We start from the raw sequence: 11,697 nt of genomic DNA, 5'->3' as shown, positions 1-11,697 counted from the left end.
AAACCAGGTGCCTTTTCTTGCTCTATATGTAACTTTAGTGAGAGGGTACGATTTTCTGTGAAAAATGTGTAACTGACTGACACTTATATTGAATCAGACCCAACAAATTCAAGAGTAATGTCGAACTGTAGATCAGTTAGACATGGGGGGATTTAAAAACCAATATATAGCGAGGACATTTTTTAAATATCAAGAGTTTTAAATAGAGTTTGGTGGATTTGTTACAGCTGCAGTCTTTCTGGTTCAGGAAGCAGTTGTGTTTCAGTTCAGGGCAACAGGTTGAAAGGTTTTTATTATTTTTATGAAAATGACTAATTCTGTTAAGCTTCAGGTTCGATATAGGAGATTTAGTCAACTCATGTGGCTGCAGGGGGCACTGTTGCACAGTGAAAGTTACAGAGTGTTGCTTTAAGCCTGATTCAAAGTAATATCCTTTAAACTACATGTTAAGCCATCCACCCTCACTCGCATCCACATCCAAAGATGCAAGTAAGAAACACCTGTATTACCATTACAAATCCATTTTTTTTATCGTCTCCAATAATATTCCAATGGATGAGCTGCCTTTTGCAGAGGGTGGACCAAACAAAGGATGGAGATCACTACATGTGCTGAGCTCACCTTTGACAATGTCGCCCTCTGCTGGTTTAGATACACAAGACAACAGATTCCATACAAGATGCAAGTGCATGTGATCTGATGTGGATCAGAGACAGATCCACGGTAAACGGTGTAATATTATAATTGTTGGCACATTCCTTTAAAATAATCTATCCCAATGTATATATGTTTAGATTACTACAGGTTCTTCATCATCAAAGGAATAATAGATTTTTTTAAATACAATGCATATTATATTCAGATGCCTTAGGTGCTGTTTTACAAATTCTCAAGCACCATATATAAAAGCAACAGTGCACTACTGAAATACAACAATGTTCTTTTAAAAAATTACATTAAATGCATTAATCCTCTACTGTGATGAATCACCTCTCAAGCGTTGAGTGTGTCCCCGCAAATTAATTTTGATGCTCTTAGAAAATAGAGTAGCACCGTCTGGACTTTATTAGTATTTTCACTCAGCTCTGCCTCTGCTCTCCATGAGTTTCTTTTAACCTAGAGGCTCGAAACTACGAGCTATTGTTAAATTTATTAGCACTCTTGACAACATGACAAATAGCACAATTATCCAGTTCATCATGATGTTTATCATCGTCAATCCTGGAACTGTAAACTCATTTCAGAACTGACCTCCATGAACCCAAATAGAAAATATTGATTTCTTTCCATTTGAAATTATTCAGGGGGGCCCCCCCAGTAGTTCATGTGTTATATAAAGAGAGAGCAGATGCAACATCACATTAAAACCGGCTGTATGGATTTAACTTGGATTCGACCGACCTGGGACCCGTCAGACGAAACCGACGTCAGATCTTCTTCATTTGGGGTCTGACATCAATACTGGAAGTTCCATTTTGATCAAATCATGAATTTATTTGTCCACCATCTCCCCCCAGACAATACTGTTGTAGACCATGTACTCAACTATACAAAAAAAATACTTTATTATATAGGTTGCATTGAAAAGTAAAACACCAGCCTCTGCATAGCAAGAAAACATCACATGAACTTCAACAGTACAGACAGACTCTATTCACATAAACTGGGAAAGTACTAGTTAGCTGTATTTTTGTATCTCGCAGGGTTTCGTCTAATCACATGATTGCATTTATTTATTTAAGCCATCACCATCTGCGTAGCTATTTTACATATACATCAATTTTACATCAGCATAAATCTATTAATTATCTATAGAGAAATTATAAATACATTGTTTCTATTGTGAATGAATAACACATCATCTTCTGCTGTGAGGCATTTCATTGACTCAGTGGGCAGACCAGAGAATTACAAATCTGATTATTTTTTACAACTGAAACTCCCCATAAACATCACAATCTTTTATATCATGTTTGTTGAGGAGTGTTTGGGAAAGATGGTCCAATATGTTGATTGGGTTAAATTAACTTTGCTCATTAATGCGTTTCCATTAAATTTGAATAACCAGGCCAAGACTTTATCATCTAATCGCCATACACTGATTGAACTCCAATCATCTTTTATCAGGAGGTTGAACATTTCTCCACAGAAAACACAATGGTAATGTGATAATTGTAGGCGTTTTAGGTCCAGTCAGATTTTGTCTATTCTCCATTAAGTGTTATTCCGCATTTTGACATGCAGAAGCTGTTTATATAGATTACCCTGGGAGATGACTGGGATATTTATGCATACTGTGTCTGCTCTAAGTACCTATTTTTCTTCTTATACACCCATCGGGAAATGTGGTGTGTGTATTTTTCTGAAATTTTTGGCTCAAACAATTTGTTTCCAGTGACTGTAATTGGCTCCAACATCTTTAACACTGCCCACCTTTTGTACAAATTAAGGTGTTTTAACTGCCTCCAGTGACTCATCCTCAGGTATCAGCTGTGCAAGCTGTCTGTGGATGGACCCACACTGTTTTTCTCTCCCTCCTCCTCCTCCTCCTCCTCAGCAGAGTCCTCCGAGCTGTGTACCACTGCAGCACTGAGAGTGCGGAGCTCCTCCAAAACAGACAGGAGTCTCTCTGACGGGACACAGACAGGCCAGACGGTCATTTCATTCATGTCATCGCAAGGGTTAGGGTTTATAAAAAGAGCATCAGTAGGAGTTAGGACATTTCTTACCCTTAGCAGGTAGTTGGACAGAGCTACTCCTCTCTGAAGGTTTTTGTTGTTGTTCTCTGGGAGCAGCAGAGTTTTGTGAAGCTGCTGCATGAAGTCTTGTGTACTCACTCGTCAGCCCTCGCTCAGCAACAGTGGCCTGGAACAGATTCAGGTCGTATGAGGTCATCAACAGAAATGAAGACCCCAACAACAAGTGTCATTTGCTTAAAGAAAGTCTCACCATCAATAGGCTTTTGTCCTTTTCAATCTCCTTTGGTTGTGCATTCTGAACTTTCCTCTTTGTGTGTGCACCCCCTAAATACTGAGCTTCTCCCTTCTCATCCTGTTTCCTTGCTTCCTCTCTCTGAAACTGCCGCAATGTCATAACTGCAAGAGACAACACAGACGGATGAAGCGCCATCAGGAAATGCTGTATACTGCGTAAACAATTCCAGTCATATTAGCTGGCAGTCTGCCATACAGATATGACTTCAGTCCCTTGTGTTAGGCCTCTGTGAGAGGAGGCAGCGCCGTGCCTTTCCAGCTCCTACCTGCTTTAGTGTGCTCTCTCCTGGCTGTATTGACTTGAACCTCCATCTCTCTCAGCTTCTCAGCACAGCAGTCGTCCATCTCAGACACCCTCTCCTGCAGGACTGAAGAAAAACACATGTACCATTCTTAATGCAGTGTCTTGCACGCTGAGAGCTCAGGGTCTAATGCTGTATGTGTTTATATCTCATACAATAAATTGATCTTAATCAAATTTGTTTACAAATTTTCACTGACAGCAAGACCTCTATGAACAGAGCTGATTGAAAGATCCGATTTATCAAATATTACAATATGATTTTAATATTATTATTATTATTATTATGTATTTTGTATGTTAAGTGTATGTGTATTTGTTTAGTATTTTCCTGTTTCTATAAATGAAGAAAAAAATCCCCCAATAAATGATTATAATGAGACTAGGGTAGCACATAACAAACTCTAACACAGCAAGGTGGCAGTGGCCTAAAGGTCAGAAAAGAGCACCTCCAATTAATTTTTAAAGTACAGCTAATGCAAAACGTATTTTTTGTTTCAACAAGACTGAGGAATATTGAGGCATGTTAAGAACTGGCAATCAAAATAAAAATGTAATCATACTGCGTGGATCTGATGTCTGCATCGTTGAAGTGGCTATAATCTGTTCTGTGTTTTTATAAATCATGTAAATGAAAAGAGTGTCAAATGAAAAACCAAAACAGACATGTATCACCTGACTTGCAGTCAGAGTTTTGTGGCAACTTGAAGATCATCACTTTGTTTTTTTGCCTTGCAGCTTTACTGGTTTGGTTCCCTCACAGCGGGACCACAGCAGGCAGCTGTTACATCTAAAAGTTCTTAATCACCAGCTGCACGCAATAAGGACCAGTTCCAAATGGCAGACAAACAAATTAGCGACTAGTTGGTAAAAATAGTGGTGCACGTAGCAGCTAAAGAGGCAGATATATTCCCTACGGAGGAGTTGGTGGAACAACTACGGTCAAGGTGCTCTTGAGCATCTCACTTAATCCTTAAATGCTCCAGTGATGCCACCAAGCAGAGGGGAGTGGCAGCCGAATCCCAGGTGTGAATATGAGGAGAGTGTGGTGAAGGGCATTTTTTTTTAAAAGAGCAGGGGTACTCTGTCTCCTTTCCTCAGATAAATCAAGGCTGAAAACCAGTAATGCGGCTTAAGAGAGCTGCTGCCTCACCCTGCTCGCTGTGCTCCTGCTGGGTGAGCAGCTCAGAGCGGAGGTTCTCCAGGTTGCCCTTGCACTCCTCCAGCTGTGCCTGCGAGTGCTGCAGGCTCCTCTCCGCCTCCTCTCTCCCAGCCGCAGCCTGCCGGACCTCCGTCCAGCTCTGCTCCAGCTCCTGTTGCTGCTGCCTCCGTTTGCTTTCATCTGAGGAGAAGGAGGAGGAGGTGCAAAGTGAGCTTACAAACATGGGCTGCCACAACATGTACAGCCAACAGATGATCCACTATAACTTGTCATGTTGGTGCGAGGCTGCTCACACTGTTCTTTCAGATCGGCCAAGGCTTTCTCGATGAGCTCCGGGGTTCTTTTGAGCTCCTGTGTGAGCTTGTCTCTCTCTTCACACACCAACCCGAGCTCTGTCTGGAGGTTTGTCAGGCTGCAGGGCAGCACAGACAAGATGGCAGAGCAAATGAAGGAACAGAGAGTCATGCAGAGAGGCTGAGAAGAAACTGCACAGTTACATCTAACAAAGCAAGCTTCACTCTTACGATCCAGAAAGGAACAGCTTTGGCATGTTGAATAATGCTATAATCATATTGTGATATCCTGACATTGTGGTATTAATATCACTGTATTGATTTACTCTGCCCCATTTCCAACAATGCTGAAACAGATATTTTCATGTTTGACCACTGCTTCTTTTGAGGCATGTTTTGTAAGGCAATATGCTCTTATTTGGACTGTGTATACAATAGATATGTCAATGCAATGTGAAATGCATAAGTAGGCTTGAATAAGTCTATTCATTCTGAATTAGTGTTGAACGGGTACATTCATTTGGATGAAATGCTTTCCAAATTAGCTCACTTCAAATCTGACCCATAATGATTCATTTAATTTCCATGTAATCACTAACCCAGTAAAAGCACAAAAAGATCTGACATTTAGAGCATGAAAATAAAAAGAGATGCTTGACTTATTTCATTTCATAAAAAGCAATGATTGAAATTTGGAAGCCCTTGTTCGAAACAAGTAAGCAGTTTTAATTTGGGCTTCAGAGACTGATCAATATGCTGAACATATATGATGGAACCTCATACTGTACCTGTCAGCGGCCTCTTCAGTCTCTTTACCGGCCTGCTTAATTTTCTGCAGAGCCACTCTCCTCATGAGCAAAGCTGTCAAGCAAGAACACCATCATGTGAATTATTTACTTTAAATTAAACCATCGCAGTCATTCCATAAACCTCCAGTGTGATCGCACCTTGGATTGTCTCCACTCGTCTTTTAGCGAAAATGAGCCTCTGGGTGAAAGTGTTGAGCCTTGATTGAGCTGCATCCACTTCTGCCACCTTACTTTCAAATGCCAGACGGAACCTGTGAGGCAAAGCCAAAATCTGTAATTATCTGTGATCAAACCTTTTAAAACTGGCATAAATAACAGTTTTGCTTTTACCTCTACACTATTATTCTTATTATTTAATAGCCTTAATTAATTCTAGTTGTTTTACCTTTGCACGGCCTCTGTCAGAATTTTAAGTTCAGACGCCGATTTCTGGCTCTGAGACTTTAGCTGAGAATTTTCCTTGTGAGCCTGGGCCAAGTCCTGTCTTAACGTCTGGTTGGAGAAACACATAACCATATGATGGAGTATCGTATACAAATATACCATCATGCACGCTTCTGAGAATCTCTATGTGGCCAGCTGCTGTTCTTACAACCTCAACTCTCAGGAACTAGCAAAGTTTTCACATACTCAGCATCCTCTGCTGTGTTAAAAAAAAAAAAATGTATGCCAAGAGTTTATCACTTTTCTAAGCAGCCCCAAATTTATTTAGCGTCATCAAAAATTGCAGACAGCCACGTTAATCACATCACTTGCTCTGCTACTAACCTCCTTTTCCACTCTCTCCAGATCCAGCTCAGCTATCCTGTCATCTAGACTGTGCTGGAGGACACAAGCCCGGTGCTGCTCCTGCTGGAGGTGCACCTCCAAAGAGCTGAGCTAAAAACACACAGTATTACATTTTAATCACAGTTTCAAACACACGTGGATGTGACTGTACCACACGTGTACTACCAGGATTCGTACTTTTGAAAGGACTTCATCCTTTTCTCCTCTTAATTCAATGTCCTTGGAGCGAAGCTGAACACATAACTTGAACACTTTTTCTCTCCAGAGCTGAATCACTTGAAGGCCTTCAGATCCATTCTTTCCATGTGGGTCTGTCAAGGTCTGTTGGAACACACACAAACAAAAACATGTGCACACAAACACAGCAATTACTCAAGATGAAGCATGGACAACAATTGCCGACAAATTATCGTTTTCTTGAAGAAGTTTTAAATGAAAAGGTAAAGAACACCCACCTCCTTCACCATTTTCTCTTCTTGAAGGGCGAGTATCTCGTTCACAGAGTTAAGCCTGATTGTCAAAAGCTCTGCGGTCATCTTAAGAGTTGCCTTCTCTTTGTTCAGCCTCTGCAAAAGAAAATGAGGTTGGGAGGAATTATTATAACAGGCATTTTAATTCATCAATTTATTTTCTCCACCAGTCTCGCTTTACTGAAAAAGCACAACATTTAAAAGGGTTTTCCCACCCAAGCACTTCATAGTGATCCAATGGCAATCAATACTGTTTAAAAAGTGCACACCTCAACCACTTCATTTAATTGTTCCTTCTCTTGTTTCTCTGGGGCGAGCTGGCCGATGTAATTTCTGAGGCTGTGCAGTGTTGCAGATTGGGTTTCGAAAGCTTGTCCCATTTGGCTGAAAAATAAACAACATCCCAGAGTCAAGTGCATGTGGTGACAAATGTAGAAAGATGTTAGGATCTTTGGCAGCTGTAGATGGAGTGTGGCACCTTAGATGTTCTTTCAGCTCATCTCTCTCGGTAGATACCTCCATCTGAGTGCTTTTCAGCCGCAGCACTTCTGAGGTCATCGATTCAAGTCGGTCCTGCAGCTCGCTGTTTGTTTGCTTGGCTTCGCCCAACTCTGCTGAGTGGGATGCTTTCAACTGTTGAAGCTGGAAGTTAAGAGGTGGAAACATTGGACATTTTCAGTCACATCCAGGGATACTTTCTGCTTGTTGATCTGTGTTCTTGGATACTAGGCCTACACCTTAAGAAAAGTCCCCCAAATTGGTATCTACATGATTGTTTAATCTTCCTTGCGTACACACCTCCACCTCTTGCTTCCTCTGAATTTGCTCCAAATGTTCTGAAAGCCTCAGCGTCTGCTGTTTGGCTTCCTCCTCAGCCTGTGACCGGCCCATTTCAGCCTTCAGAGCGAGCTCCCGGGTTTCCTCTTTCCTCCGGTCTACGTCTCTCCTCAGCCTCGCAGTTTCCTCGCCAGATTCGCTTTTTAGTCTCTCAAGCTGCAACAAAGACAAATGTTAAACAAAAGGAGAATATTCATAGATGGAATGCATTGGTGGAACTTGCTAAATTTAAAAGGGTCAGTTGACTATGAAATAGTGTTCTAAAAATACCACACCACACACTTCCAAAATGAGTTATAAGACGCCAGCAACTCCCCGGTGAACTTTGTGTCGAAATGAAATGTTTAGTCAGTAAACAAGCATTACCTGTGAGCTTATTTTCTCCTTCTGCACACTGCTGTGACTGAGCTCGTCTCTGATTTGGCTGAGTTCAGACTTCTTCTTACAAAGCTCTTCACGCACCGCTTCCAACTCCAGGCTCTGTCTGCCACACAAAAGATTAGTCCACGTTAAGCTCGACGGTTACAATTAATCACAAAACTCTGACATTTTATTTAACATAGAAAATTTTGAACATAACCGTAAAATGGCTCGACTGCACTCTAACATAAACATATCTCCTACCTGTTCAGGGTGCTGTCTCCGTCTCTGATCTCCTCTCTGTGTCTCCGTGCACTGTCCTTCAGGGTGTCCACCTGGCCCTTCAACCTCTCCGCCTCGGCCTTGTGCTTTTCTGCCTCCAGACACCACTCTGACTCCCATCTGGACCAATGCTCACTCCTCTCTGCAGATCTGTGTTTAAGTATGAAGACTGATTCAATATTTTAGAACAAATAACAGACAATAAGTGTATTTCTCCCATGTAAAACACACTGTGGGATACCTCGCCCTGAGGTCTGACGGATGATCTGCAGGGATTCTTCCTTTTATGCTGGTTTCCTGTAACATCATAATCCGTTGGTTTTCCTTCCTCAGCTCCAAGATTTCCTGTCGGGCCTGAGTGATGGCGAGCCATGGGTTGGCAGGGTGGGGGTCCCCTGATGGTGCTGCTGTTAACCAGGAGACGGATGGGGTCGTCCCTGTGACCTGAACGCCTCTGGGGGGGGCAGCAGACTGGATACTCGATGCAAAATGTGACGGGGGCACCAGGTCCTCCTGGACGCTCCCTGCATTACATGAAGTTATGGGTTAGCTAGTCTACATCTATAATGTTTGTTCTGTAAATTTACCAGCATGTCAACTTCCCTCTCCTAAGGGCAACCTCTTTCATTGTGAGCTATTTGTTAACACTGGAGGTGACGTTGACATGCTGGTAAATTTACAGAACAAACATTATAGATGTAGACTAGCTAACCCATATCTTGCAACCAGTACCTAGAATGTCTTCAAACTAACCTGTCTCAATCAGCTGTCTTTCCTCTTGCAGACTAATGCAGACTACTGCGTTAAGATCATCAGGTTCATCTGAAGCTAACGTCAACTAACGTGATCTGGATCTTGCTATAAAGTTACGAGCGGGCGTTAAACATGTAAACAGAAGAATCAACTCACGTGAGGGGGCCGCCGGGAATCGGGTAAACAAAGCCAAAACTGACCCTTATTAAATAAGAGGTCAGAACCAAGATACAGCTCTGTTTCTTTGAATATATGTGAGAGCTAATAAGGTGTCTATTCCCTACCTCCAGTGTTTGAAGCATGCACATGACAGCCTCCATGTTGACAATGTTCAAAAATTAAAAAGAGGAAAGACAGCTGATTGAGATTAGTTTGAAGACATTCTAGGTACTGGTTGCAAGATATGGGTTAGCTAGTCTTCATCTATAATGTTTGTTCTGTAAATTTACCAGCATGTCCACTTCCCTCTCCTAAGTGCAACTTCTTTCATTGTGAGCTGTTTGTTAACACTGGAGGTGAAACATGCAGACCACTGCGTTAAGATCATCAGGTGCATCTGAAGCTAACGTCAGCTAACGTGATCTGGATCCTGCTATAAAGTTACGAGCAGGATTTAAACATGTAAACAGAAGACTCAACTTACGTGAACCAGCAGAGGAGGTGAAGTCCGTGGGGGGTTTGAGCTTCTCCCCCCCCACACCGCGTCTCTCCATGTCTACACACACACAGACACACACACAGACACACACAGTCCGCAGGTTGTTCGGCTGCTTTTCAACCGTTTGCTCTCCCGCGTCCCGTCACGTCATTCGTCGTTGCCCTAGCGACGGGTCACCGCGGTAACCTTCCGGAAGCTGGACGCCCCGAGAGCTCGCCTTCACCCGCTAAAAGTCCGTGTGAGTGAAGTGACCAATGTCTGCAGCGCACATGTAAATATGTATTAAATATATATATATGTTTTAAAAGTTATGGTAATAAACACAACTGCCAACTACTACAGCCGCGCGGTGCATCATGGGAAAGTGTGAGGAACACATAGGAGGAACAGTGAAAGTACGTGGTAGTTGTTTTTCCCTGGGTCGTGTCTTGCAGGTTTTTCTTCCTCCCACTGAGCCTTTAGATCTGACAAGGATGATTGGCTCAATATATATCTATGGTGCAGAGAATAGCTTATTAAATACACTGTAAGTACCCGCATAGACAGGGCAGGGGAAATCACTGAACGGGTTTTGGTGGTAGGTTAGATATTGACAGCAGTTAACATTAGGGATACCACATTAAATGCTGTCTTATGTCTGTCCTCTTTTGTTCCCTCAGTGTTGTAAACATTGCTGATACATGACATGCATTCACACAATAATATTTTATATGTAAAAAAAAAAATAGCACTCAGAGAGCGCATACCTTCCCCGAGGCCTGGTATCCCCCTATGAAACCATATTAAATTGCACTAGATCCAGATCTTTATTTGGATCTGCACCATATTTCTCACCAACATCAGTCCCCTAACTATGCCTGTTTTTTTTTCAATCAAGAGCCATGCATTCTTTTCTGAAAAGTTAATTAAAAAAACATAAATCACAATGTGAAAGAAAGTGGGGTAAAAAATATGTCCTGGACCTGCCCCCTCAGCAGGATACTCGCCAAAATACCTAGGGTTCTTTCCTGACCAATACTGCATCCTTCCCTCAAGTTTTGTGGTAATCTGTCGAGTAGTTTTTGCATAATCCTGCTGACCAACAGACAAACAAACAAACAAATAACGCAGATGAAAACATAACCCCTTTGGCGGTGGTAATCTACGATGGAGAAGATTGTTTATTCTTATTCTTAAGGTGCTTCGATTAGGTTTTCTTGATTCAGAGATTATTGAGAGATATTATTGTGATGAAGAATGTGAAAACAGCAATGTAAATGCACCTTCTCAGCCTGGAGCTGCCTCACAGCGTAACGCTCAGGGGTGTCTGACAACAGCACCACCTCTGCAGGTAAGCTCCAGTAGGGTTTGAATATGACAGAGGGATCATTTGGTTATGTAAATTACTTTTGGGGTTGATGTACATCGATAAATACAAAGCAATATTTGCACTGTACCCCCAATTGTAGAATCATCATCATATAAATCATGCATTTGCATTCTTTTAACAGGCTGCTGTGTTCTAACTGTCCTCCCTCGGCATTGATGCACATTCTGCACACACTGCACTTCTGCTGTAAATCTATAAACTAACATGCGCTGACCTGCAAATGAAGGACTGCATCTGTTGCTTGTTATACGATTGGCTATATGTTCAATATTCAGCAGGTTAAATTCACTGTTACCACCGTATCCTGTAGTGTTGCTTTCCTCTGGTTAATTCAGCAGCTGTTTCTGTTTGCACATACCTGCAGTATATCCTCCTCTCCACGGCTACATGACCCACTTTCCCCTCGGGGATCATTAAAGTTTCATATAGTCTAATCTTTTTATAGTGTATTCAAGGAACAAAGTAGATGTTTTCGTTTGATTTATTTACACAATTGATCAGATATTCAGAGCAACCCATCAATACACTAGCATGGCATAAATACATTAACTGATGGAGGAAACAGAAATAAATCAACAACCCCCTCAAAAATATACGGTCTCCTGCCAAGAAAGACAAGGA

At 41.9% G+C, this 11,697-nt stretch overlaps 1 protein-coding gene across 1 annotated transcript; it reads right to left on the bottom strand.

Annotated features, from left to right (window-relative positions):
* Window positions 1-2,486: 2,486 nt before the first annotated feature.
* cchcr1 (coiled-coil alpha-helical rod protein 1) lies at window positions 2,487-9,762 on the bottom strand. The gene is made up of 19 exons (XM_061085329.1): window positions 9,693-9,762; window positions 8,538-8,820; window positions 8,279-8,446; window positions 8,021-8,138; window positions 7,616-7,810; window positions 7,296-7,459; window positions 7,087-7,201; window positions 6,803-6,913; window positions 6,525-6,668; window positions 6,327-6,437; window positions 5,944-6,050; window positions 5,697-5,809; window positions 5,538-5,610; window positions 4,750-4,868; window positions 4,448-4,636; window positions 3,260-3,361; window positions 2,950-3,095; window positions 2,730-2,865; window positions 2,487-2,629 (listed from the first exon to the last, which is right to left on the bottom strand). The coding sequence occupies exons 1-19, from the start codon at window positions 9,760-9,762 to the stop codon at window positions 2,487-2,489; spliced, it is 2,607 nt and encodes an 868-aa protein (XP_060941312.1).
* Window positions 9,763-11,697: the final 1,935 nt, after the last annotated feature.

Source organism: Limanda limanda, chromosome 14 (assembly GCF_963576545.1).
Source record: "Limanda limanda chromosome 14, fLimLim1.1, whole genome shotgun sequence".
In the NCBI taxonomy this organism is placed as follows: domain Eukaryota; kingdom Metazoa; phylum Chordata; class Actinopteri; order Pleuronectiformes; family Pleuronectidae; genus Limanda; species Limanda limanda.
This window is presented reverse-complemented; position numbering and strand designations above follow the sequence as displayed.

What these genes read in the sequence shown, in the direction of transcription:
- cchcr1 (XM_061085329.1), bottom strand. Translation starts at nt 9,762, where the DNA reads ATGGAGAGACGCGGTGTGGGGGGGGAGAAGCTCAAACCCCCCACGGAC. An exon ending in ACTGAAGAGGCCGCTGACAG is followed by an intron (nt 4,869 to 5,537) that starts GTACAGTATGAG and finishes GCTGCCCTGCAG; the next exon opens with CCTGACAAACCTCCAGACAG. An exon ending in AGGACAAAAGCCTATTGATG is followed by an intron (nt 2,866 to 2,949) that starts GTGAGACTTTCT and finishes AATCTGTTCCAG; the next exon opens with GCCACTGTTGCTGAGCGAGG.